General features: G+C 42.7%; 1 protein-coding gene across 3 annotated transcripts in view; it reads right to left on the reverse strand.

Moving 5' to 3' along the window:
- The window catches only part of GNS (glucosamine (N-acetyl)-6-sulfatase), an 86,991-nt gene that overhangs the window by 34,336 nt on the left and 26,869 nt on the right, over positions 1 to 25,786 (reverse strand). For all 3 annotated transcript variants that reach the window (XM_069764676.1, XM_069764677.1, XM_069764675.1), the window contains exons 2-4: positions 13,712 to 13,771; positions 6,547 to 6,750; positions 362 to 427 (exon numbers count right to left, since the gene is read on the reverse strand). In XM_069764676.1, coding sequence (XP_069620777.1) covers positions 362 to 427; positions 6,547 to 6,750; positions 13,712 to 13,771 — 330 coding nt within the window. The remainder of the gene's footprint in view (positions 1 to 361; positions 428 to 6,546; positions 6,751 to 13,711; positions 13,772 to 25,786) is intronic.

The raw sequence follows: 25,786 nt of genomic DNA on the forward strand, positions 1-25,786 counted from the left end.
TCACATCTGGCAGCTGTCAATTTGCCTCCAACACTTTTCCTTTCACTTTTTCCCCATTATGTAGATAGGGGCAAAAAATGTTTGGTGTATTGGAACGCGCGGGGTTAAAATTTCGCCTCATAACATAGCCTATGACGCTCTCGGGGTCCAGACGTGTGACTGTGCAAGATTTTGTGGCTGTAGCTGCGACGGTGCAGATGCCAATCCCGGACATACATACATACATACATACATACACAAACACATTCAGCTTTATATATTAGATTGGATTCAGGTCCTACAACTGCAATGTATGTCAGGTAGATTGAGTGCTTACCAGATTTTATTAATGAGGTATTTTTGATACTAATCTGATACTCACCAATGCAAACCAGTAGCTCCATCCAGGAGGAACATGACCGATTCCACCCGCATCTTCTGATCCATACTACACAACATTAAAAAATAGTAAGACAGCTTTATAAGGGAAGCATGTAAAAACAATGATATACAAAACAGCATAACTGTCACTTCAAATTTTTACATTCGGCTATAACAACATTTCCCCACAAGTGAATGTGATCTAAAGTGAGCTAAAATAGACGGCTCCATACCGAAAATGGAATTCTTCATATCCCTTCCCATGGTGGAGCAGATGCCAACACACATCGAGGTCAAAATCTTTAAAATGGGGCAACTCAATATTTTCACAATGAGCTATGACAATGGTGTAAACTTCATTAAGATATTGGATGTTTTAAACGAACGCTAACCCTACAAACCACCGAGAAACAAAGACGCAAACACGCTATTCTTGGTCAGTATGCAGGATTCTCTGCATGATCCTGAAACAAACAATGTAGTAGAATTATTATTATTATTTATATAGCACCATTGATTCCATGGTGCTGTACATGAGAAGGGGTTACATACAAATTACAGATATCACTTACAGTAAGCAAACTAACAATGACCGACTGATACAGAGGGGCAAGGACCCTGCCCTTGCAGAGAACACAGGGGTTAAACTCCAGTAGCATTTTCAGCCCCAGAATGGCTGAGGGGTAGGATTCAAAGTCTTTTTCCTATCCTAAACATGGACATGGGGGAACCTCCTGCTGCAGGGAGTTGTCTTACAGCCAGACACCGGGACATTGAGGGACACTACTTTTTTTTTTCTTTTTACATTTTTCTCAGTTTTAATTGTAATTTGAGGCAAAATATGATAAATCAAAAAAAGGGATTTTTGGTTCTTACCGTAAAATCTCTTTCTTGGAGCCTTCGTTGGGGGACACAGGTAACCATGGGTGTATGCTGCTGTCGCTAGGAGGCTGAGACTATGCAAATAAAGATGATAACTCCTCCCCGGCAGTATACACCCTCCGACAGGCACCAGGCAACTCAGTTGGTGCAAAAGCAGTAGTAGGAGCAAGTATAAACAACTCACCTATGTACCAACCCCAAAAAACGGCACGTTGGCCAACACGGTACAAACTAAAGGGAAGGTGCTGTGTCCCCCAATGAAGGCTCCAAGAAAGATTTTACGGTAAGAACCAAAAATCCCTCTTTCTCGCTTCATTGGGATTCACAGGCAACCATGGGACGTCCCAAAGCAGTCCCAAGGGCGGGATAATATGAAGAGAGACTTAGGTCGGCCGGTGAGAAACCGCCACCTCCAGTATCTTCCTACCCAGGCCTGCATCTGCAGAAGCCCGAGTGTGCACCTTGTAGAATTTCACAAAGGTGTGGATGGACAACCACGTTGCGGTCTTGCAAACCTGCAAGGCCGAAGCTTGGTGACTGACTGTCCAGGAAGCTCCCACAGCCCGGGTAGAGTGAGCCCTCACCCCCGGGGGAGGCTGCTTGTTTTGGACATGGTATGCCTCCAAACCGCCGAACGGCTCCACCGAGCAATTGTGGACTTCGAGGCGGGAAGCCCCTTCCGACGACCTTCCGAGACGACAAACAGAGGATCGGACTGACGAAAAGGAGCAGTTCTGCAGAGACTAGGATAGCCCTTACCAAATCCAGATTGTGGAGAGATTTCTCCAAAGGATGAACTGGAGAAGAGCACAAAGAAGGAAGGACGATGTCCTCATTGATGTGAAAGGCTGAAACTACCTTTGGCAGAAAGGAAGGAACAGGCCGAAGGACCACCTTGTCCTGATATAGAATAAGGAAAGGAGAACGTCAGGACAATGCCGCCAACTCGGAAACTCTCCTAATTGAGTTGATGGTGACCAAGAAAGCCACTTTCCAGGAAAGAAGGGAGAAAAATGTCCCGAATGTCAAAAGGCACGCACTGGAGGGCGCCGCGCACAAGGTTGAGGTCCCAAGGATCAACCGGAGGATGGTAAAGAGGTGCTATATGAGCGACCCCCTGAAGGAAGGTCTTCACCTGGGGAAGAGCAGCCAGGTCTCTTTGAAAGAGAACTGACAGAGCAGAAACCTGACCCTTTAAGGTGCTCAGAGAGAGGCTCAAATCGAGACCTGATTGAAGAAAACCAAGAATTGAAGGAAGGGAAAAGACCATAGGGAACAGACTGTTGTCATCGCACCATCGGAAAAAGGCCTTCTAACATCTATGGTAGATACGGGAAGATGCCGGTTTCCTAGCTCTTATCATGGTCTGTATGACACGTTGGGAAAAACCTGCGTCCTTCAGAACTGCGGCCTCAATGGCCATACCATTAAATTCAGAGACCGAGAATTCGGGTGGAAGAGGGCGCCCTAAGATAGAAGATCCGGACGGTCTGGAAGTCTCCAGGGGACGACCGATAGCATGTTCACTAGCTCCGCATACCAGGGCCTGCGTGGCCAATCTGGAGCTACTAAGAGAACGGGAACCCCCTCTGCCTTTATCTTTTTTTTACAACCCTTGGGAGCAAGTGAAGAGATGGAAACAGATAAGGCATCTGAAATTGGGCCCACAAGATCACGAGAGAGTCGCAGCCGATGGCCATCGGATCCCGCGACCTGGATAAGTACTGGGAAACCTTGTGGTTTGCTCGGGAGGCCATTAGGATGACGTCTGGAACGCCCCACCTTTGGCAAATCTGATTGAAAACTGTGAGGAGAAGAGCCCACTCGCCTGACATGAGCCACTGACGGCTGAGGAAGTCGGCTTCCCAATTGTCCACCCCTGGGATGTGGACAGCTGATATGGAGGGAATGTGGTTCTCCGCCCACCGTAGGATCTGTGCCCTCGTCCCTCATGACCTGCTTGCCTAGAGTCCCTCCTTGGTGGTTTATGTAAGCCACGGCTGTGGCGTTGTCTGACTGGATGCGCACCGGTTTCCCCGAGAGGAGGGACTGCCAGCGGAGGAGAGCTAGGAAGATAGCTCTGATCTCCAAGAGATTGATCGGGAGACGTGCCTCTTGAGCAGTCCAGTGGCCCAGGGCTGTGAGGTTGAGAAAGACCGTACCCCACGAGACTGGCGTCCGTGGTGATGACCTGCCAGCGGAGGGGGAGAAACGACCTCCCGCGCAGAATGGAAGAGGATAGCGTCCACCAAGTGAGAGACTGCCTCACATTGAGAGGGAGGCAAATTGGGTGGTCTAAGGAAAGTAGACTCCTGTCCCAAGCAGACAGAAGGGCCAGCTGGAGAGGGCAAGAGTGGAACTGGGCATAAGGGACCGCTTCCATGGAAGTGACCATCTGTCCCAGAACACTCATGCCGAGCCGTTGACGTGCAGGGAGCTTTAGGGCTTTGATGCCCCTCTGAAGAGGAAGGAACTTCTCCCTTGGGAGGAAAACCTGGGCCTGAATAGTGTCGAATTCCATGCCCAGGAATTCTAGACGATGGGTTTGAATCAAGGTGGACTTCGGTTTGTTGATTATCCAACCGAGGTGAATTAGCGTGTCCAGAGTGATCTGGAGACTCTGAACGCAGTCCCGGCGAGATGCCAAAACCCTGTAAGGAAAAAATAAAGCGGATCTGGTGTTAGTTTTTGCATAGTGTCTGTAGGAGGCGGACCTGGATCTGAGTTGCCTGGTGCCTGTCGGAGGGTGTATACTGCCGGGGAGGAGCTATCTTCTTTATTTGCATAGTGTCAGCCTCCTAGCGACAGCAGCATACACCCATGGTTACCTGTGTCCCCCAATGAAGCGAGAAAGAAAGGAGATTTTTAAAGGAGGAATTTGCTGGTTTATTTTTCGTTCATTCTGGATATTTAGTGTTTCTTTAAAGCTGGGGCCAAACCTGTCATTTTGATCTGCAGGCAGAATGTTCTAGAGCAGTAACAGCTGATCAGATTGATGTACATTTTTGTGTGAAACGTTTCAGTATATCTTGCATTTTAGTTATTGAAATCCCTGGTGTTTGTATGCATACGGGTCAAGTGGGTGGTCCTAATCAGTGCTTGGAAGTCTTCTCTATTTGACTGTGCATGTAGAGATAGCTGGCAATCAGGTGAAGGACCGCCCACTGGACTCTATACACTATATGCATGCACACACCAGTGTTTTCAAATCGGTAAAATACAATTACACTGAAGCTTTTCCAACAAACCTATGTACCAATCTGCTCGGTTTTTATTTCTCTATACTGTACTGTGAATAGATTGGACTGCATGTACAGGACACGTTCGCTTTAAGACCGCATCATGAATGAATAAATACTCTAAATAACTCAGGCTACCTTTTAACATAGTAACATAGGTAGTAAGGCCGAAAAAAGACATTTGTCCATCCAGTTCAGCCTATATTCCATCATAATAAATGCCCAGATCTACGTCCTTCTACAGAACCTAATAATTGTATGATATAATATTGTTCTGCTCCAGGAAGACATCCAGGCCTCTCTTGAACCCCTCGACTGAGTTCGCCATCACCACCTCCTCAGGCAAGCAATTCCAGATTCTCACTGCCCTAACAGTAAAGAATCCTCTTCTATGTTGATGGAAAAACCTTCTCTCCTCCAGACGCAAAGAATGCCCCCTTGTGCCCGTCACCTTCCTTGGTATAAACAGATCCTCAGCGAGATATTTGTATTGTCCCCTTATATACTTATACATGGTTATTAGATCGCCCCTCAGTCGTCTTTTTTCTAGACTAAATAATCCTAATTTCGCTAATCTATCTGGGTATTGTAGTTCTCCCATCCCTTTTATTAATTTTGTTGCCCTGCTTTGTACTCTCTCTAGTTCCATTATATCCTTCCTGAGCACTGGTGCCCAAAACTGGACACAGTACTCCATGTGCGGTCTAACTAGGGATTTGTACAGAGGCAGTATAATGCTCTCATCATGTGTATCCAGACCTCTTTTAATGCACCCCATGATCCTGTTTGCCTTGGCAGCTGCTGCCTGGCACTGGCTGCTCCAGGTAAGTTTATCATTAACTAGGATCCCCAAGTCCTTCTCCCTGTCAGATTTACCCAGTGGTTTCCCATTCAGTGTGTAATGGTGATATTGATTCCTTCTTCCCATGTGTATAACCTTACATTTATCATTGTTAAACCTCATCTGCCACCTTTCAGCCCAAGTTTCCAACTTATCCAGATCCATCTGTAGCAGAATACTATCTTCTCTTGTATTAACTGCTTTACATAGTTTTGTATCATCTGCAAATATCGATATTTTACTATGTAAACCTTCTACCAGATCATTAATGAATATGTTGAAGAGAACAGGTCCCAATACTGACCCCTGCAGTACCCCACTGGTCACAGCGACCCAGTTAGAGACTATACCATTTATAACCACCCTCTGCTTTCTATCACTAAGCCAGTTACTAACCCATTTACACACATTTTCCCCCAGACCAAGCATTCTCATTTTGTGTACCAACCTCTTGTGCGGCACGGTATCAAACGCTTTGGAAAAATCGAGATATACCACGTCCAATGACTCACCGTGGTCCAGCCTATAGCTTACCTCTTCATAAAAACTGATTAGATTGGTTTGACAGGAGCGATTTCTCATAAACCCATGCTGATATGGAGTTAAACAGTTATTCTCATTGAGATAATCCAGAATAACATCCCTCAGAAACCCTTCAAATATTTTACCAACAATAGAGGTTAGACTTACTGGCCTATAATTTCCAGGTTCACTTTTAGAGCCCTTTTTGAATATTGGCACCACATTTGCTATGCGCCAATCCTGCGGAACAGACCCTGTCGCTATAGAGTCCCTAAAAATAAGAAATAATGGTTTATCTATTACATTACTTAGTTCTCTTAGTACTCGTGGGTGTATGCCATCCGGACCCGGAGATTTATCTATTTTAATCTTATTTAGCCGGTTTCGCACCTCTTCTTGGGTTAGATTGGTGACCCTTAATATAGGGTTTTCATTGTTTCTTGGGATTTCACCTAGCATTTCATTTTCCGCCGTGAATACCGTGGAGAAGAAGGTGTTTAATATGTTAGCTTTTTCCTCGTCATCTACAACCATTCTTTCCTCACTATTTTTTAAGGGGCCTACATTTTCAGTTTTTATTCTTTTACTATTGATATAGTTGAAGAACAGTTTATGTCCTCGATTATTTAAATAATCGAGGACATAATCATACACAAAGTCGGAGTGAGCATTCCTAATCCTGATCGTATACACACACAGTACCTGATTTAAGTATTTCCCAGCAAAAAATGTCTGGTAACCAGATGAGTGGAGGAGCGCAGGGAAGGTGTACGGCTCTTGTGTCTTCTGCCACGCTTTACTGCTGCAGTTTCCTTCTATTGTGTTGTTGACGACATGATGATTATGGGGGTATCGCCCGGACAGAATACTGGCTCTACTTGGACAGCAAAGGGCGCTACTAACATACTGGAAAGAAAAACGCAAACGTCATACACAGCCTTTACCTCCTCAGTATCATCTAATACCTGCATTACGGCAAGTTCACACTTTTTAGGCTAATTTTAAGCTGCTTTTTACAGTACCAGCAAAGCCTATGAGATTTCAGAAATCTCATGCACACACTTTTTTTGGTCATCAGGATTTTGTGCTTTGCTGAGTTTTTTTTTTTTTTTTTCACATAAAGCATGTACCGTAAATTTCAGCGTTTTTCACCCATTGACTTGAATGGATGATAAAAAAAATGCTGCAAAAACACCAAGTGAGAACATACCCTTAGTGTTCTAACACGACTTATTGGAAGCCCAATGGTAAAATACCACCATACAGGCTCTTACTGCAGTAGAAGGCAACGAGTTTAGTACATCTGTCATTCTTTTCTTATCTGATTTACGTTAACCTCTTCCCACACAGATTGTGGTTATCTAGTCAATAACTTAGCAGGCCATATGCTGCACACAGGAAGCCAAAAGTATTAAACAAATACATCATCTTTCCCTTCCCAGATGTTTCGGTTATCAGCTCTTATATGTCCACTAGCTATAGGTGCCGTGTATGTTAGTAGAATCTGCAGGGAAGCTCTGGCGTATACGTCAAAAGTATCCATACACAGTTTTAAAATTGGACAGAACTCGCCCATCTGCAGCCACCTTCATCCTTTTCCAGCGAAAAGTGACCTGCTGTTAGCTCCAGTGTTTCATGGAGCGCACCAGAAGTCACTTTCCAATATATCTCTATGAAAGGCTCATTCTGGCTCTCATAGACTTGCATTGCGCTCTTGCAACGGAACTTCTGACTACGAGCACAAGCTGGAGCTACGGAACTGGAGTGGCGTCAGGAAAAGGTGAAGCAGCCAGAAGGCGACTCCAAGAACAGGGACAGGGAGCTTACATTTAAAGTACCACAGCAGTGCTGGGGGAACAAAACAAAAAAAACAAAAACACCTTGATTGAGTGGGGCTTTAACTTAACCCCTTAGTGACAGAGCCAATTTGGTACATAATGACCGAGCCAATTTTTACAATTCTGACCACTGTCTCTTTATGAGGTTATAACTCGGGAACGCTTCAACGGATCCTGCTGATTCTGAGAATGTTTTTTCGTGACATATTGTACTTCATGTTAGTGGTAACATTTCTTCGATATTACTTGCGTTTATTAAAAAAAACGGAAATATGGCGAAAATTTTGAAAATTTTGCAATTTTCAAACTTTGAATTTATATGCCCTTACATCAGAGAGATCTGTCACGAAAAATAGTTAATAAATAACATTTCTCATATGTCTACTTTACATCAGCACAATTTTGGAAACGTTTTTTTGTTAGGGAGTTAAGGGTTAAAATTTGACCAGCAATTTATTTTTACAGCAAAATTTACAAAACCATTTTTTTTTTTTTAGGGACCACCTCACATTTGAAGTCATTTTTAGGGGTCTATATGGCAGAAAATGCCCAAAAGGGACACCATTCTAAAAACTGCACCCCTCAAGGTGCGCAAAACCACATTCAAGAACTTTATTAAAGCTTCAGTTGTTGTACAGGAACTGAAGCAATGTGGAAGGAAAAAATGAACATTTAAACTTTTTTTCACAAACATTTTACTTCAGAACCAATTTTTTTTATTTTCACAAGTGTAAAAAGAGAAAATGAACCACAAAATTTATTTGTCCGGAGAATGTTGATACCCCATATGTGGGGGGGGGGGAAGGGAGGGAACCACTGTTTGGGTGCACAGCAGAGCTCAGAAGGGAAGGAGCGCCATTTGACTTTTTCAACACAGAATTCCATGGAATGGAGATCGGACACCATGTCGCATTTGGAGAGCCGCCGATGAGCCTAAACAGTGGAAACCCTCCACAAGTGACCCCATTTTGGAAACTAGACCCCCTAAGGAACTTATCTAGGTGTGTGGTCAACACTTTGAACCCCCAAGTGCTTCACACAAGTTTATAATGTAGAGCTGAAAAAAATCAAAACTTTTTTCTTTTTTTCACAAAAATGATCTTTTCACCCCCAATTTTTTATTTTCCCACGGGTAGCAAGACAAATTGGACCCCAAAAGTTGTTGTGCAACTTGTCCTGAGTATGTCGATACCCCGTATGTGGGGGTAAACCTCTGTTTGGGCGCACTGCGGAGCTCGGAAGGGAAGGTTCGCCGTTTGACTTTTTAATCTCTTAATTGTGAGAGCGGACGCCATTTTATGTTTGTAGATGTGCCTAACAGCAGAAACCCCCATAACTGACCCCATTTTGGAAACTACACCCCTCAAAAGATTTTAATCAGGGGTATATTGAGCAATTTGAAACCACATGTACGACACAGTTTGATAACATTAGGTCATCATATTGAAAAAAATTCATTTTTTCCATGAAAATCTTGTTTTAGACCTGAATGTCTCACTTTTTTCAGAAAAATCATCAAAAAGTGGACCCCACAATTCGTTACCCACTTTATTATGAGCGCAGCGATATCCCATATGTAGTCAAAAAGTTCTGTTTGGACAAATGGCAGGGCTTGGACAGAAAGGGGCACAATGTGACAAATTTGGCTTTATTTGAAATTGAAGATCCAGGACCCATTCAAAGCTTCTAGAGACATTGAGCAAAAAAGAAAATCCTTCCAGGAATTATTACTCACAGAGGGTGGCATGCTCCTAAAACACATTGGCTGACTATAAAATTGGTCTTGCTAACAAAACAGTTGTCCCGCATTTGCGTATATTGTAGCAGGAAGAATAAACTGTACTGGAGTGAAGGGCAAAATGTGTAGGAAAATGCAGCCAACTATGTGGCAAAGCGGAGTTTGTTCCAAAGATGAAAGAACACCATCAGGGCTAGAATGGCAGACACTTTCAGAAACTGGTCGTACAACGTCCTTTTAGCTCCATCAATCCTTATATGAGAGACGAATGTACCAATAGACGTGGTACACCATAGCAAGCTCCCACCCGCCAAGGTCAGAACCGCTATATGCACAAAACAACCAGTTCTCTATAGAAAGTATTGTCTGGTACCAGAGGTTCGGCAAGAACCATAAAGTAAAGCCCATAGTGTATAAGTACGGAACTTCCTAATTTTTTAGAAATCCTACAATAAAATGATCATGCCCGTATCATCAACATAAATATAAGTAACTAGATGGCAGCCCGATTCTAAAGAATCGGGAGTCTAGAATCCATATATACTTTATTTATTCAAATGTAAGAATAATACAATTAATAAATAATAGTAAGAAAGAACAAAAATAATAGGCAGTATATGGAGAAAACACCAAACAAAAGTTCAAAATTGGTGTGAAAATGTCACTGAACCACTTCACAACTAAATATATATAGTTTTGGTAAATGGTATTATCATTTTTTTGACGAAATTCGGCAGGAGCTTGAAGAGCAACGTCACTGGGCCCGCCTCCACGCAGTAGAAACTTGCTGTGAGGTAAAAATTCAAAAATCACACCAAAATGGCGGGCGGAGTGTGTCACAGTACGGCACGTTTCTGATTGGTCGCTCGCAGCAGTCGGCAACCAATCAGACACTGGACACTGTTGACGTCACTTATCTCCGGACATTAGCTCCGGACATTAGCTCCGGACAGGAAGTTGGCACAAATTGCAGGAAGTAGTATTCTAGGCAATTATATATTAGATATAAATGGAAGCCAAAGTTTTGTGTAGTAAGACAGTCGTAAAAACAAAGTTAGATAAATGGTCAAAAATGTTTGTGAGTAATCAAGTCCTAGAATTCATTTTCAGATTACCTCACTTTTCAAGATCATTTCTGGGGTCCACATTCTAACGCTTTTTGACGTGGGTACGTTGACGAGAATTTGTTGGAATAGTAGTTTGGTATGGGATTGATCGAGTCCTACAATTTTCAGATGACCTGACTTTGCAAGAACATTTGTGGGGTCCACACTCTAGAGTGTACAGACGTGGGTACGTGGATGAGAATTTGTTGAGATAGTAGTTTGGTATGGGATTGATCAAGTTCTGGAATTGTGAAATGGGGTAAAATGGGATCTACTAATTAAAATATTCTTTATCAATTGTTCAAAATTGTTCTACTTGGGCCACTAAGCAGAAAATAAGAATTATTGAAAAAAACAAAAACTAATAATAGTAGGTGGTGTGGTAGGTCTCAAAACAGGGGGAGATACAAAGGCCTGGTTGGGATGGGCATGTGGGGCAATAGAATCGGGAATCACTCCGTCTGCCATGCTTTCTGCAAACTCAGCATCTTTTTTGAGGATACCTTTGGGTGGGAGTGACAGGGACAGGGTGAGGAAAATGGCGTTCTGAAAGTCTCCGGGAATCCTCAGAGTCGAAGGCTTCCCCCGGTGCCATTGACTCAAATATGAGGCTCTCTACAACTTTTTCCTGAAAGTGCAGGAACGTAAGTGGTCCTTGGGATTTTTTTTTATATAGGACAAAACTGTTATATGTGGCAGTTTGAATGAGATAGATTGCCACCTTTTTATACCACGCCCTGGTCTTCCTCTTGACCAGGTATGGTTGCAGAACCTGGTCTGACAAGTCTACGCCACCCATATGTTTGTTTTAGTCTGTGACGCAGACTAGTTTTTCCTTGTCCCTGGTGGCACCCCTCTCTCTGACCGTCACAGTGGTGTCCGTATGCAGTGTGGAAAGCATGTAGACGTCCTTCCTGTCTTTCCACTTCACTGCAAGAAGTTGGTCGCTTGCGAGTGAGAATGACGCTCCCCTCTCCAAACGTCTGGACACCAACTGTGACGGAAACCCCACTCTGTTTTTCCTCACTGTCCCACAGGCCCCTGTATTTGCAGCATGGAAGGATTTGTATAGGGGGATGCTCGTGTAGTAGTTGTCAGTATACACGTGGTACCCTTGATTGAGAAAGGGTATTTTCCCTGGGATACCAATTGTCTGGGGGCAGTTTGGGGGGGTTTATTTGGCGGTACCTACCTTCATAAATTAGGAAGGTGGACGTGTACCCTGATGAGCTCTCGCAAGTTTTGTATAATTTTATGCCGTATTTGGCTCTCTTGGAGGGAATAAATTGGCGGAATGACCGATGGCCCTTGTAGCTCATCAAGGACTCGTCGACTGCCACATTTTGCTCTTGGGTATAGGAATTTAGAAAGGAAGTTGTTAGGAGGGAAATTAGTGTTCTTAATTTATTTAGCCGATCGTAGTTGGGGTCAGTTCTTGGGAGAGCTTGGGAATTGTCACTGAAGTGGAGGAATCTCATCAGGGCTTCGTAACGGACTCGGGACATGACGGCTGCAAATACAGGGGTGCAGTGGACAGCTTTTGTTGCCCAGTAAGGCTGCCGTTACACGCTCAGTATTTGGTCAGTATTTTACATCAGTATTTCTCAGCCAAAACCAGGAGTGGGTGATAAATGCAGAAGTGGTGCATATATGTTTCTGTTATACTTTTCCTCTATTTGTTCCACTCCTGGTTTTGGCTTACACATACTGATGTAAAATACTGACCAAATACTGCTAGTGTGACGGCAGCCTAAGAGTGGAGTGTGTTTTTTTTTTTTTACTAAACCCATATTCAAGGTGAGGCCTAAAAATTTTTTTATTTCGGGGACATTTGTGGGGATCCAGGAACGGGAATGAAAGGCAGTGGGTTTTTGGGAAATATATTGCCAGGCATATAGGTTTGTTTGGTGGACGATTAATTGCAGGACTTCGGGGCTAATGAAAATTTGAAAAAAAATCAATAGGAGTAAAATTGGCGACATCTACTCTTATTCTAGGGGCTGCAGAAAAAGGGGGAATTTGAGGGGAAAATGAGGTGTCATTATACCACAGCGGTGGGGAGACTGCGGTACTTGGTCCTGCCTCTGAAGCTTCAGCAGTGATGACCGACTCCACTACCACCGGGCTGGGGGATCCCGTGGAGGAAGAGTCGTCACTGTCTGAAAGCTGCTCAGCTTCAGAGGCAGATTCTGTTTCACTGCCGGAGCTGCCGGAGCAAAGCAGGCTGTAAGCTTGCTCCGCGCTGAAAGTTCTGTGGGCCATTTTATTTATTTCCTCTGCTAACCCTAAAAAAAGATTTTAAAAAAATTAGAAATTTATTTATTTTTTTTATAATCCTCTGCTGATGATGCAGGGATTACGGAGAACGGGAGTGGGTAAATTGGATGCTGGTGGATGCAGAAATATGTTTTTGTTAACTGACAGGGCAGCACTTGAAATGTAGTCTCTCTCTCTTCTCTCCCAGAACAACTACAAGGAGAGAAGAGAGAGGTACAGCCCAAGTGTTGCCATATTTATCAAATATTAGGGGTTTTGATCACTGTCATAGGACATATCACAGTAATCAAAACCCAGCAGCCAATGAGAAAATTCTCACTGGTTGCTGGGTGTCTGCTGGCAGATCTTGGCGGGCACTAAAAACGCTATAAAAACTCATTAAAACTGCATACATTATGCATTCTATCATTTAGAATGCATTCTGCATGTTTTGTGCATATGGATGCGTTTTTTTCCGCGAAAAAAACGCATCGCGGTAAAAAATGAGCATGTTCATTATTTTTGCTGATTTTCTGCATTTTCCTGCAATTCTATGCATTTGGGAAAAAACGCACCAAAAATGCATCAAAAACGCGTGAAAAACGCGGCAAAAACGCATGCGGATTTCTGGCAGAAATGTCCGTTTTTTGTCAGGAAAATTTCTGCAAGAAATCCTGACGTGTGCACATACCCTTACGGTGTACCATCATAAAATCAACGGGCGTCCATTCTCGGTTAAACTGTAAAGCACTGCGGAATATGTTAGCGCTATATAAAGATTATTATTATTATTATTAATAATAATAAATATGTCCCCTTGGTAGGATCCACAACAATCATACATTTATCATCTAACCCTTGTATAGGTGATAAATGTATTTGGGAGGAAATAATTTTAATAGAATTGTAACGCAGAACAATATACTTACAGCATTTGTAAATGTTACACCATGATCAGCAAGGAGTTCTTTAGTCTTTTTTAATGGCGTCTAGAAGAAGAAAAAAAAAAGTTTATTTATTATATATATATTTTTTTTTTTTAGAGATATTTCAGCATTGTTCTTGTTTGGATTATATGGCAGGTATTAAAATAGGAGAAAAAAAATAATATTTAAAGCTTGAACAAAGATTATCAATCTTCATAAAAATCCTGATCATTATGACTACATTAGTGTAAAAAAGTATGTCACCTTACACTGTGCTCAATATCCAGCACAATCTATTGTGTGCACATCGCTGTGCTCCTCGAATGACTAATATTGCTAAATTCCATTCCCTTCCGAGCTGTGCCGTGCGCCCAGTGGGGTATCAGCGTACTCAAGACAAATTGTACAACTTTTGGGGTCCATTTTCTCCTGTTACCCTTGGTAAAATAAAACAAATTGGAGCTGAAGTAAATTTGTGAAAAAAATTTAAATGTTCATTTTTTAAAACATTCCAAAAATTCCTGTGAAACACCTGAAGGGTTAATAAACTTCTTGAATGTGGTTTTGAGCACCTTGAGGGGTGCAGTTTTTAGAATGGTGTCACTCTTGGGTATTTTCTATTATATAGACCCCTCAAAGTGACTTCAAATGTGATGTAGTCCATAAAAAAAAAAATGGTGTTGTAAAAACGAGAACTTGCTGGTCAACTTTTAACCCTTATAACTTCCTAACTGAAAAAAATGTTGGTTCCAAAATTGTGCTGATGTAAAGTAGACATGTGGGAAATGTTATTTATTAAGTATTTTGTGTGATATATCTCTGTGATTTAAGAGCATAAAAATTCAAAGTTGGAAAATTTTCAAAATTTTGCCAAATTTCCGTTTTTTTTTCACAAATAAGCGCAGGTAATATCAAAGAAATTTTACTACTAGCATGAAGTACAATATGTCATGAGAAAACAATGTCAGAATCATCAGGATCCGTTGAAGCGATCCAGAGTTATAACCTCATAAGGGACAGTGGTCAGAATTGTAAAAATTGGCCCGATCATTAACGTGCAAACCACCCTTGGGGGTGAAGGGGTTTCAAAAAAAAATAAAAAATAAAAAAAATAAAAAAATGAACATTTAACTTTTTTTTCACAAAAAATTTACTTCCGCTCCAATTTGTTTTATTTTACCAAGGGTAACAGGAGAAATTGGACCCCAAAAGTTGTTGTACAATTTGTCCTGAGTACGCGGATATGTGGGGGTAAACCACTGTTTGGGCGCATGGGAGATCTCGGAAGCGCCACTTGACTTTTCAATGCAAAAGTGACTGGAATTGAGATGGGACGCCATGTTGCGTTTGGAGAGCCCCTGATGTGCCTAAACATTGAAACCCCCCCCAAGTGACACCATTTTGGAAAGTAGACCCCCTAAGGAACTTATCTAGATGTGTGGTGAGCACTTTGACCCACCAAGTTCCTCACAGAAGTTTATAATGTAGAGCCGTAAAAATAAAAAATAATTTTTTCACAAAAATGAACTTTTCGCCTCCAATTTTTTATTTTCCCAAGGGTACCAGAAGAAATTGGACTCCAAAAGTTGTTGTGCAATTTGTCCAGAGTACGCCGATACCTCATATGTGGGGGAGAACCACCATTTGGACGTATGGCAGAGCTCGGAAGGGAAGGAGTGCCGTTTGGAATGCAGATTTAGATCGATTGGTTTGCAGGCGTCACATTGCATTTGCAGAGCCCCTAATGTACCTAAACAGTAGAAACCCCCCACAAGTGACCCCATATTGGAAACTAGACCCCCCAAGGAGCTTATCTAGATGTGTTGTGAGAACTTTGAACCCCCAAGTGTTTCACTACAGTTTATCAGTTTATAACGCAGAGCCGCGAGAGCCGTGAAAATGAAAAAAAAATTATTTTTTTTTTCCACAAAAATGATTTTTTAGCCCCCAGTTTTGTATTTTCCCCAAGGGTAACAGGAGAAATCGGACCCCAAAAGCTGTTGTCCAATTTGTCCTGAGTACACCGATACCCCATATGTTGGGGTAAACCCCTGTGTGGGCGCACGGGAGAGCTCGGAAGGGAAGGAGCACTGTTTTACTTTTTCAACGCAGAATTGGCTGGAATTGAGATCGGATGACATGCCGCGTTTGGAGAGCCCCTAATGTGCCTAAACAGTGGAAACCCCCGAATTCTAATTGAAACCCTAACCCAAACACACCCCTAACCTAATCCCAACCCTAACCATAACCACACCCCTAACCCTAATTCCAACCCTAACTTTAGCCCTAACCCTAACGGGAAAATGGAAATAAATACATTTTTTAAAAATTGTATTATTTTTCCCCTAACTAAGGGGGTGATGAAGGGGGGTTTGATTTACTTTTATAGCGGGTTTTTTTTTTAAGCAGATTTTTATGATTGGCAGCCGTCACACACTAAAAGACGCTTTTTATTGCAAAAAATAGTTTTTGCGTCTCCATATTTTGAGAGCTATAATTTTTCCACAGAGTCATGTGAGGTCTTGTTTTTTGTGGGACGAGTTGATGTTTTTATTGGTACTGTTTTCAGGCATGTGACATTTTTTGATCGCTTTTTATTCCGATTTTTGTGAGGCAGAATGACCAAAAACCAGCTATTCATGAATTTATTTTGGGAGGCGCTTATACCGTTCCACGTTTGGTAAAATTGATAAAAGCAGTTTTATTCTTCGGGTTAGTATGATTACAGCGATACCTCATTTATATCATTTTTTGTATGTTTTGGCGCTGTTATACGATAAAAATTATTTTATATAAAAAAATAATATTTTTGCATCGCTTTATTCTGAGGACTAACTTTTTTTATTTTTTTGCCGAGGATGCTGTATGATGGCTCGTTTTTTGCGGGACAAGATGACGTTTTCAGCGGTACCATGGTTATTTATATCCGTCTTTTTGATCGCGTGTTATTCCACTTTTTGTTCGGCGGTATGATAAAGCATTGTTTTTTGCCTCTTTTTACGGTGTTCACTGAAGGGGTTAACTAGTGGTACAGTTTTATGGGTCGGGTCGTAACGGACGCGTCGATACCAAATATGTGTACTTTAATTTTTTATTTTTTTTATTTAAAGAAAAATATTTTATTGGAATAATATTTTTTTTTCTTTATTTAGGAATTTTTTTTTTAATTTTTTTACTTTGTTCCGGGGGGACATCATACTATAGTGTCAGATTGCTGATCTGACACTTTGCAAAGCAGTGTGTCAGATCAGCGATCTGACAGGCACTGCAGGAGGCTTCCCGGCGCCTGCTCTCAGCAGGCGCTTGAAAGCCACCTCTCTGCAGGACCCGGAAGGCCCTCCGCGGCCATTTTGGATCCGGGCCAGCAGGGAGGAGGATGTAGGAGACATCACATCGCTTTGCTCCAAGGGTCTCAGGGAAGCACACAGGGAGCCCCATCCCTGCGCGATGCTTCCCTGTGCCTCCGGAATGCCACGATCATGTTTGATTACAGTGTTCCGGGGGTTAATGTGCTAGGAGCGGTCCGTGACCGCTCCTGGCACATAGTGCCGGATGTCAGCTGTAATAATCAGCTGACACCCGGTGGCGATCGGACGCACCCCCCGTGAGCGCGGCTGATCGCGCTGGATGTACTATCCCGTCACTGGGAATTAAGTCCCAGGTCACCTCGACGGGATAGTCCAATGGGATTAAGGGGTTAAAAATGGGTTGTGACAGGGTGTTCTAGCAAGACAATGACTCAAAACATACAGCCAAGGCAACAAAGCAGTGGCTCAAAAAAACAAAAAAAAAAAACACACATTAAGGTCATAGAGTGGCCTAGCCAGTCTCCAGACCTTAATCCCATAGAAAACTTATGGAGGGAGTTGAAGCTCCGAGTTGCCAAGTAACCGAGTTGCCAATCTTAATGATTTAGAGATGATCTGCAAAGACTAGTGGACAGAAACTCCTCCCGACATGTGCGCAAACCTCAACATCAACTACAAAAAACATCTGACTGCTGCGCTTGCCAACAAGGGTTTTGCCACCAAGTATTAAGTCTCGTTTACCAGAGGGATTAAATACTTATTTCTCACTGCAAAATGCAAATAAATTTATATAATTGACACAATGTGATTTTCTGGATTTTATTTTTGATATTCTATCTCTCAATGTTAAAATTAACCTACCCTTAAAATTATAGCCTGTTCATGTCTTTGTCAGTGGGCAAGCTTACAAAATCAGCAAGGGATCAAATACTTATTTCCCCTCACTGTACAAAATGGTCAGATAGGCAATTACAGATAGTGGTATGACAAAAGATATAAGCAGAATATATGGGTCAGTTACCAGTAGATGAAAGGCCTGGCTTGCCGGGGAGGGGCTGCCACAATGGAGGCTTGTGGTCCCCTACGTTCCAGTGACTTCTCCCCACACGATGTGATGTCGCGAACCCTCCCAGAGAAAAAGCACTAGGCAAAGCTCTACACAAGCATTGATTACTTGTTTGGTCACGTCCTTTTCCACCCATAGGATGTCCTTATCCCCCTCCCCTGAAGGTTTGAAGCTAAAATTAAAAAAAAAAAAAACACTATGAAAGATCATAACTAGTGATGAGTGAGTGTACTCGTTGCTCGGGTGGTCTCCGAGTATTTGCAACTGCTCGGAGATTTAGTTTTCATCGCCTCAGCTGCATGATTTACGGCTGCTAGCCAGCCTGAGTACATGTGGGGATTGCCTGGTTGCTAGGGAATCCCAACATGTATTCAAGCTGTCTATCAGCTGTAAATCATGCAGCTGAGGCAACGAAAACTAAATCTCCAAGCACTTACAAATACTCGGAGATCACCAGAGTATACTCGCTCATCGCTAATCATAACCCCTTCTAGACAGTCCTAGGGCGGCGGTTCTGGCACCATGGGATAGGGCCACGCTCCTGATACGCATTGAGAGCAAACACAGCTTTACTACCTGCCTTCTAGTAGCTGTTCTATGTATCTTCACACCCATAGGTGTTAGAACGTTGAGACCCTGGAAGCATTCAGGTCCACAGGTCTCGGAAATCTAGACGATGTATGGCTAGGCTGTATAGCATCTCCATAACTCCTTATGGAATCATAGCTCACTTAAAGAAATTTTGACTGCATGCTCTCCACACGGCAGCAAAACTTTTGTTCTGCTCTGAGATAGTCAAGTTGTGAGTTCTGTCACTCACAGCCCTGAGTGATCACGCTGCAAAATTATAGTGGCACTTAAGTTAAAAGCCACGGGCTCGGCTGCGCTCCACTCATGGCTGTCAGAATAGGCTTGCCAACATTACTTACCGGTATTTTTACTGGAGTGCTAATTTAAAAAAAAAAAAAAAAAAAGACCTTTTTTTTTTTTAATGGACACATTGTAAAACCATAATAAAACATTCTGATAATAAGTGATACATATCTACAGCCCAAAATTCTGATACGAAGAGATTACCTGCATTCACTGAAAGCTTTCTTCAGTTTCAAAAAAAAAAAAAAAAAATTCATAAGCCTCAAACTTTTTTACGGACATGGCAAAAGTGCCCTATTTTTACAGTGTGTTCAGGAATTTCTGAATAGTTGGCAACCCTGAGTTAGAGGCAGATGATAGCTGTATGACACAGCCATCTGCTGGAAATGTGGTGGGCTCAACTCCTCAGCACTCTTCATCCTCTGCCGACCATTAGTGTACATGTACGGTGCTGGTGGTTAAGGAGTTAAGGCACAGTTTTCTTGTATGACAATACGGTTAACGACAGTTCCTCATTTAGTACAAATGTCTCACGTAAATAATTGTACATAGATTGCAATTATGTAGTCGAACCTCTTCCTTATAATAAAAACAAAAACTGTTGGTACTAATCCAAAAAAAATGTCCTAAGTACGTTACTTTCAGGATGAAGTAGCATCCATTAATGTGCACACAAAACATTCACAGTAAAATGACACTTATCTTTCTGCACTTCCATATAGGCCAGAATCCAAGTGCAATTAATGATTATATAACTTCAGGTTTACTTTGGCCAAAAAAAATTTGACACACTGCAGACTTTGGACTTTAGCTATTAAAAAGTTAATGCAGTTGAAGGGGTTGTCTGGTCTCAAAAGACAAGTCTGCAGCCACAGGAGTTATGTGACCATAATATAGGCTGCTCTAAAGTTCCATTTCCCTAATTGTTAGCTAAATCTAGAAGAGGTTGTTATGTATCTTCTGTAGCCGTCCTTATGTACATGGAGACTCCCTCCTAATCTCATGCTTAATCTGACAATTATTCCAAACTGTACAACCTGTCCAGCAGAACCATGGACCTAGATTACAGAACTGAATCTGGAGGACTGAAGTGTGTATGCAGAAGTTGGTTTAAGCTGGCCTAGACACAACAGGGCAGTTTATTTTATATATCTGCCATGAAAACAAGGCCAGACCCACCATAAGCTGCCATGTATAGAGCCAACATAAAGTTCTATCCTCTCCCACCACATAAAGCCCCTCCACAGGATGCCCAAAGCACAAGAAGCTCATTAACTGAAAAACTACAAATACAGATTAAACAACCAAAAGACAGATTTCATCACACCTGGTATCATTTTAAACAGTATAACGGCACCAACCTGACTGTCTGTAGTTTACTCAGCACAATCCTGCGGACAGGTTGCCTTTCAGCAAGTTGAAGATTAAATGATCTCTAAATGCCTAAGGGTACCGTCACACAGTGCCATTTTGATCGCTACGACGGTACGATTCGTGACGTTCCAGCGATATCCATACGATATCGCTGTGTCTGACACGCAGCAGCGATCAGTGATCCTGCTGAGAATCGTACGTCGTAGCAGATCGTATGGAACATTCTTTCGTCGCTGGATCTCCCGCTGTCATCGCTGGATCGGTGTGCGACACCGATCTAGCGATGCGTTCGCTTGTAACCAGGGTAAACATCGGGTTACTAAGCACAGGGCCGTGCTTAGTAACCCGATGTTTATCCTGGTTACCATCGTAAATGTAAAAAACAAACAAACAGTACATACTTACATTTCGGTGTCCGTCAGGTCCCTTGCCGTCTGCTTCCCGCACTCACTGACTGCCGGCCGTAAAGTGAAAGCAGAGCACAGCGGTGACGTCACCGCTGTGCTTTCACTTTACGGCCGGCAGTCAGTGAGTGCGGGAAGCAGACGGCAAGGGACAGACACCGGAATGTAAGTACGTACTGTTTGTTTGTTTTTTACGCTGGTAACCAGGGTAACCATCGGGTTACTAAGCGCGGTCCTGCGCTTAGTAACCCGATGTTTACCCTGGTTACCCGGGGACCTCGGCATCGTTGGTCGCTGGAGAGCTGTCTGTGTGACAGCTCTCCAGCGACCACACTACGACTTACCAACGATCACGGCCAGGTCGTATCGCTGGTCGTGATCGTTGGTAAATCGTATAGTGTGACGGTACCCTAAAGTTAAAGACTACACAATTCCCTTGCTATTTTAGGCAAGAAGAATATTCATCTGTTACCTTTTAAAAATTACAAAAAGGAAAATTGGCTGATGCAAACTTTAGTAATCCGCATGGTTAGTACCTAGCAGCATCACCTTTTTGAAAGTATCACAGCTTGTAAACACTTTTTGTAGCCAGACAAGAGTCTTTCAAATCTTGTTGAGGGATTCTCACCAATTCTCCTAGTTCTGTAAGATTCCTGGGTCGTCTTGGCTGAACTGTTATTTTGAGGTCTAGCCACAGATTTTCAATGATGTTCAGATCAGGGGACTGTGAGGGCCATTGTAAAACCTTCACCTTGCGCCTTTTGGAGGTGAGGTGGTCTATTGTGTATTTTGATGTGTGTTTAGGATCACTATCCCTTTGTCAAAGCCATCCACTTTTTAACTTCAGGTGTTTTTTTTTTTTTTAACAGATGCCATGTTTACATCAAGTATTTGCTGAAATTTAATTGAATCCCTTCTTCCCTCTAACCGTGAAGTGATCCCCGTGCCAGTGGCTGCAACACAACCCCAAAGCATGATTGATCCAACTCCATGCTTAATGGTTGGCGTGGTGTTCTTTTCCTGAATTCCTGTGCTCTTTTTTTCTCCACCCATACCCTTGATCAGTGGCCAAAGAGTTCTATTTTAATCTCATGGATCCACAGGACATTATTCCAAAATGTTTAAATAAATAAGGCAGCACACTGCAGCGCTAGAACATACAAACTTGAAATACGAAATTTGAACTGCATTACTGCACTAGAAATATGAAAGATGAGAGCATTTAGCGCATAAAAATGGCCAATTTTATGTGTACCTGGTAGCCACCTTACAGCATCTCTCTTATACCAGGTCCTACGCTTGCCTTACCTCGCTGAGAATAAACGTCTCCATCTGAATGGGTACATGTGAAACCTCTTCCTAGACTAAAATTCTCTCTCTCTATGGAGGGGTATTGGACCTGCTGTAATTAAAACACCTGTGGCTAGAAGGCGGAGTGCACGATCAGAAGGCTAGAGAATACATTTCAAAAACCTGACCTGCACATCCAAACATAGACTAAGTGTGAACAGGTGCTGAACTGGCGACTCTAGGTTCAGCACCTGTTCACACTTAGTCTATGTTTGGATGTGCAGGTCAGGTTTTTGAAATTATTCCAAAATGCATCAGGCTAGGTTAGCTATTTAGATGCTCTTTTTGAGGACGCAGGAGAGGTTGTCTTCTGATGACTCTTCCATAAAGGCCATATTTGTGCAGGTGTCTGAACAGTAGAACAATGTAACACAACTCCAGAGTCTGATAAAGACTGACGGTCGTTTGCAGTCAAGTGGGGGTTCCGATTTGCCTCTCTAGAAGCCTACTAACACTCCTCACTGCAATTGAGCTTGGTCTTCCAGACCGTTATCTTGACCTTCACTGTTCCTGTTAATCACCATATCTTAAATTACATTTCAAACTGAGGAAAGGGCAACTTGAAAAGGCTTTGTTCTCCTCTTATAGCCTTCTTTGTGGACCTCCACCATTTTCAGAGTGCTAGGCAACTGCTTAGAAGAACCCATGGCTGCTGTTTTCTGGTACAAGGCTAGAGAAGGCTGGGACATTTGCATTACCTGGCTTTTCTAATGATGACAGTGAACAAGTCTTAACCCTTAACCCTAACAAGCTAATTAAGGTCTGAAACTTAAGGTACCGTCACACTTAGCGACGCTGCAGCGATACCGACAACGATCCGGATCGCTGCGTCGTCGCTGTTTGGTCGCTGGAGAGCTGTCACACAAACCGCTCTCCAGCGACCAACGATGCCGGTAACCAGGGTAAACATCGGGTAACTAAGCGCAGGGCCGCGCTTAGTAACCCGATGTTTACCCTGGTTACCATCCTAAAAGTAAAAAAACAAACACTACATACTTACCTACAGCCGTCTGTCCTCCAGCGCTGTGCTCTGCACTCCTCCTGTACTGTCTGTGTGGGCGGCTGGAAAGCAGAGCGGTGACGTCACCGCTCTGCTTTCCGGCTGACCGACGCTCACAGCCAGTACAGGAGGAGTGCAGAGCACAGCGCTGGAGGACAGACGGCTGTAGGTAAGTATGTAGTGTTTGTTTTTTTTTACTTTTAGGATGGTAACCAGGGTAAACATCGGGTTACTAAGCGCGGCCCTGCGCTTAGTTACCCGATGTTTACCCTGGTTACCAGTGAAGACATCGCTGAATCGGTGTCACACACGCCGATTCAGCGATGTCTGCGGGGAGTCCAGCGACGAAATAAAGTTCTGGACTTTCTTCCCCGACCAGCGACAGCACAGCAGGGGCCTGATCGCTGCTGCCTGTCACACTGGAAAATATCGCTAGCGAGGACGCTGCAACGTCACGGATCGCTAGCGATATCGTCTAGTGTGACGGTACCTTTAGAGTTATCTGAGCACACAAATCTCCAAAGTTGTCCAAACTTTTGCATTGGCCCATTTTCCTTTTTTTAATTTAAAAAAACAAAAATTACATATACAGTTGTGTGAAAAAGTGTTGTCCGCCTTCCCAGTTTCCTTTTTTTTGGCACGTTTGTCACACTGCAATGTTTCAGATCACCAAACAAACTTAAATGTTAGAGAAATATAACAAGATGGATCTTTTAAAAAAGAGGGTATTTAACCCCTTCATGACCCAGCCTATTTTGACCTTAAAGACCTTGCCGTTTTTTGCAATTCTGACCAGTGTCCCTTTATGAGGTAATAACTCAGGAACGCTTCAACGGATCCTAGCGGTTCTGAGATTGTTTTTTCGTGACATATTGGGCTTCATGTTAGTGGTAAATTTAGGTCAATAAAATCTGCGTTTATTTGTGATAAAAACGGAAATTTGGCGAAAATTTTGAAAATTTCGCAATTTTCACATTTTGAATTTTAATTCTGTTAAACCAGAGAGTTATGTGACACAAAAAAGTTAATAAATAACATTTCCCACATGTATACTTTACATCAGCACAATTTTGGAAACAAAATTTTTTTTTGCTAGGAAGTTATAAGGGTTAAAATTTGACCAGCGATTTCTCATTTTTACAACGAAATTTACAAAACCATTTTTTTAGGGACCACCTCACATTTGAAGTCAGTTTGAGGGGTCTATATGGCTGAAAATACCCAAAAGTGACACCATTCTAAAAACTGCACCCCTCAAGGTACTCAAAACCACATTCAAGAAGTTTATTAACCCCTCAGGTGCTTCACAGCAGCAGAAGCAACATGGAAGGAAAAAATGAACATTTACCTTTTTAGTCACAAAAATTGTCTTTTAGCAACAATTTTTTTATTTTCCCAATGGTAAAAGGAGAAACTGAACCACGACAGTTGTTGTCCAATTTGTCCTGAGTACGCCGATACCTCATATGTGGGGGTAAACCACTGTTTGGGCGCACGGCAGGGCTTGGAAGGGAAGGAGCGCCATTTGACTTTTTGAATAAAAAAATTGGCTCCACTCTTTAGCGGACACCATGTCACGTTTGGAGAGCCCCCGTGTGCCTAAAAATTGGAGCTCCCCCACAAGTGACCCCATTTTGGAAACTAGACGCCCCAAGGAACTTACCTAGATGCCTAGTGAGCACTTTAAACCCTCAGGTGCTTCACAAATTGATCTGTAAAAATGAAAAAGTACTTTTTTCACAAAAAAATTCTTTTAGCCTCAATTTTTTCATTTTCACATGGGAAACAGGATAAAATGGATCCTAAAATTTGTTGGGCAATTTCTCCTGAGTACACCAATACCTCACATGGGGGGGTAAACCACTGTTTGGGCACATGGTAAGGCTCGGAAGGGAAGGAGCGCCATTTGACTTTTTGAATGAAAAATTATCTCCATCGTTAGCGGACACCATGTCGCGTTTGGAGAGACCCTGTGTGCCTAAACATTGGAGATCCCCCACAAGTGACCCCATTTTGGAAACTAGACCCCCCAAGGAACTTACCTAGATGCCTAGTGAGCACTTTAAACCCCCAGGTGCTTCACAGAAGTTTATAACGCAGAGCCATGAAAATAAAAAATAATTTTTCTTTCCTCAAAAATGATTTTTTAGCCTGGAATTTCCTATTTTGCCAAGGGTAATAGGAGAAATTGGACACCAAATGTTGTTGTCCAGTTTGTCCTGAGTACGCTGATACCCCATATGTGGGGGTAAACCACTGTTTAGGCGCACGGCAGGGCTCGGAAGGGAAGGCACGCCATTTGGCTTTTTAAATGGAAAATTAGCTCCAATTGTTAGCAGACACCATGTCGCGTTTCGAGAGCCCCTGTGTGCCTAAACATTGGAGATCCCCCAGAAATGACCCCATTTTGGAAACTAGACCCCCAAAGGAACTAATCTAGATGTGTGGTGAGGACTTTGAACCCCCAAGTGCTTTACAGAAGTTTATAACGCAGAGCCATGAAAATAAAAAAACAAAAATTATTTTCTCAAAAATGATCTTTTAGCCTGCAATTTTTTATTTTCCCAAGGGTAACAGGAGAAATTTGACCCCAAAAGTTGTTGTCCAGTTTCTCCTGAGTACGCTGATACCCCATATGTGGGGGTAAACCACTGTTTGGGCACATGCCGGGGCTCGGAAGTGAAGTAGTGACGTTTTGAAATG

The sequence above is a fragment of the Ranitomeya imitator genome, chromosome 4 (assembly GCF_032444005.1).
Source record: "Ranitomeya imitator isolate aRanImi1 chromosome 4, aRanImi1.pri, whole genome shotgun sequence".
Classification (NCBI taxonomy): Eukaryota; Metazoa; Chordata; class Amphibia; order Anura; family Dendrobatidae; genus Ranitomeya; species Ranitomeya imitator.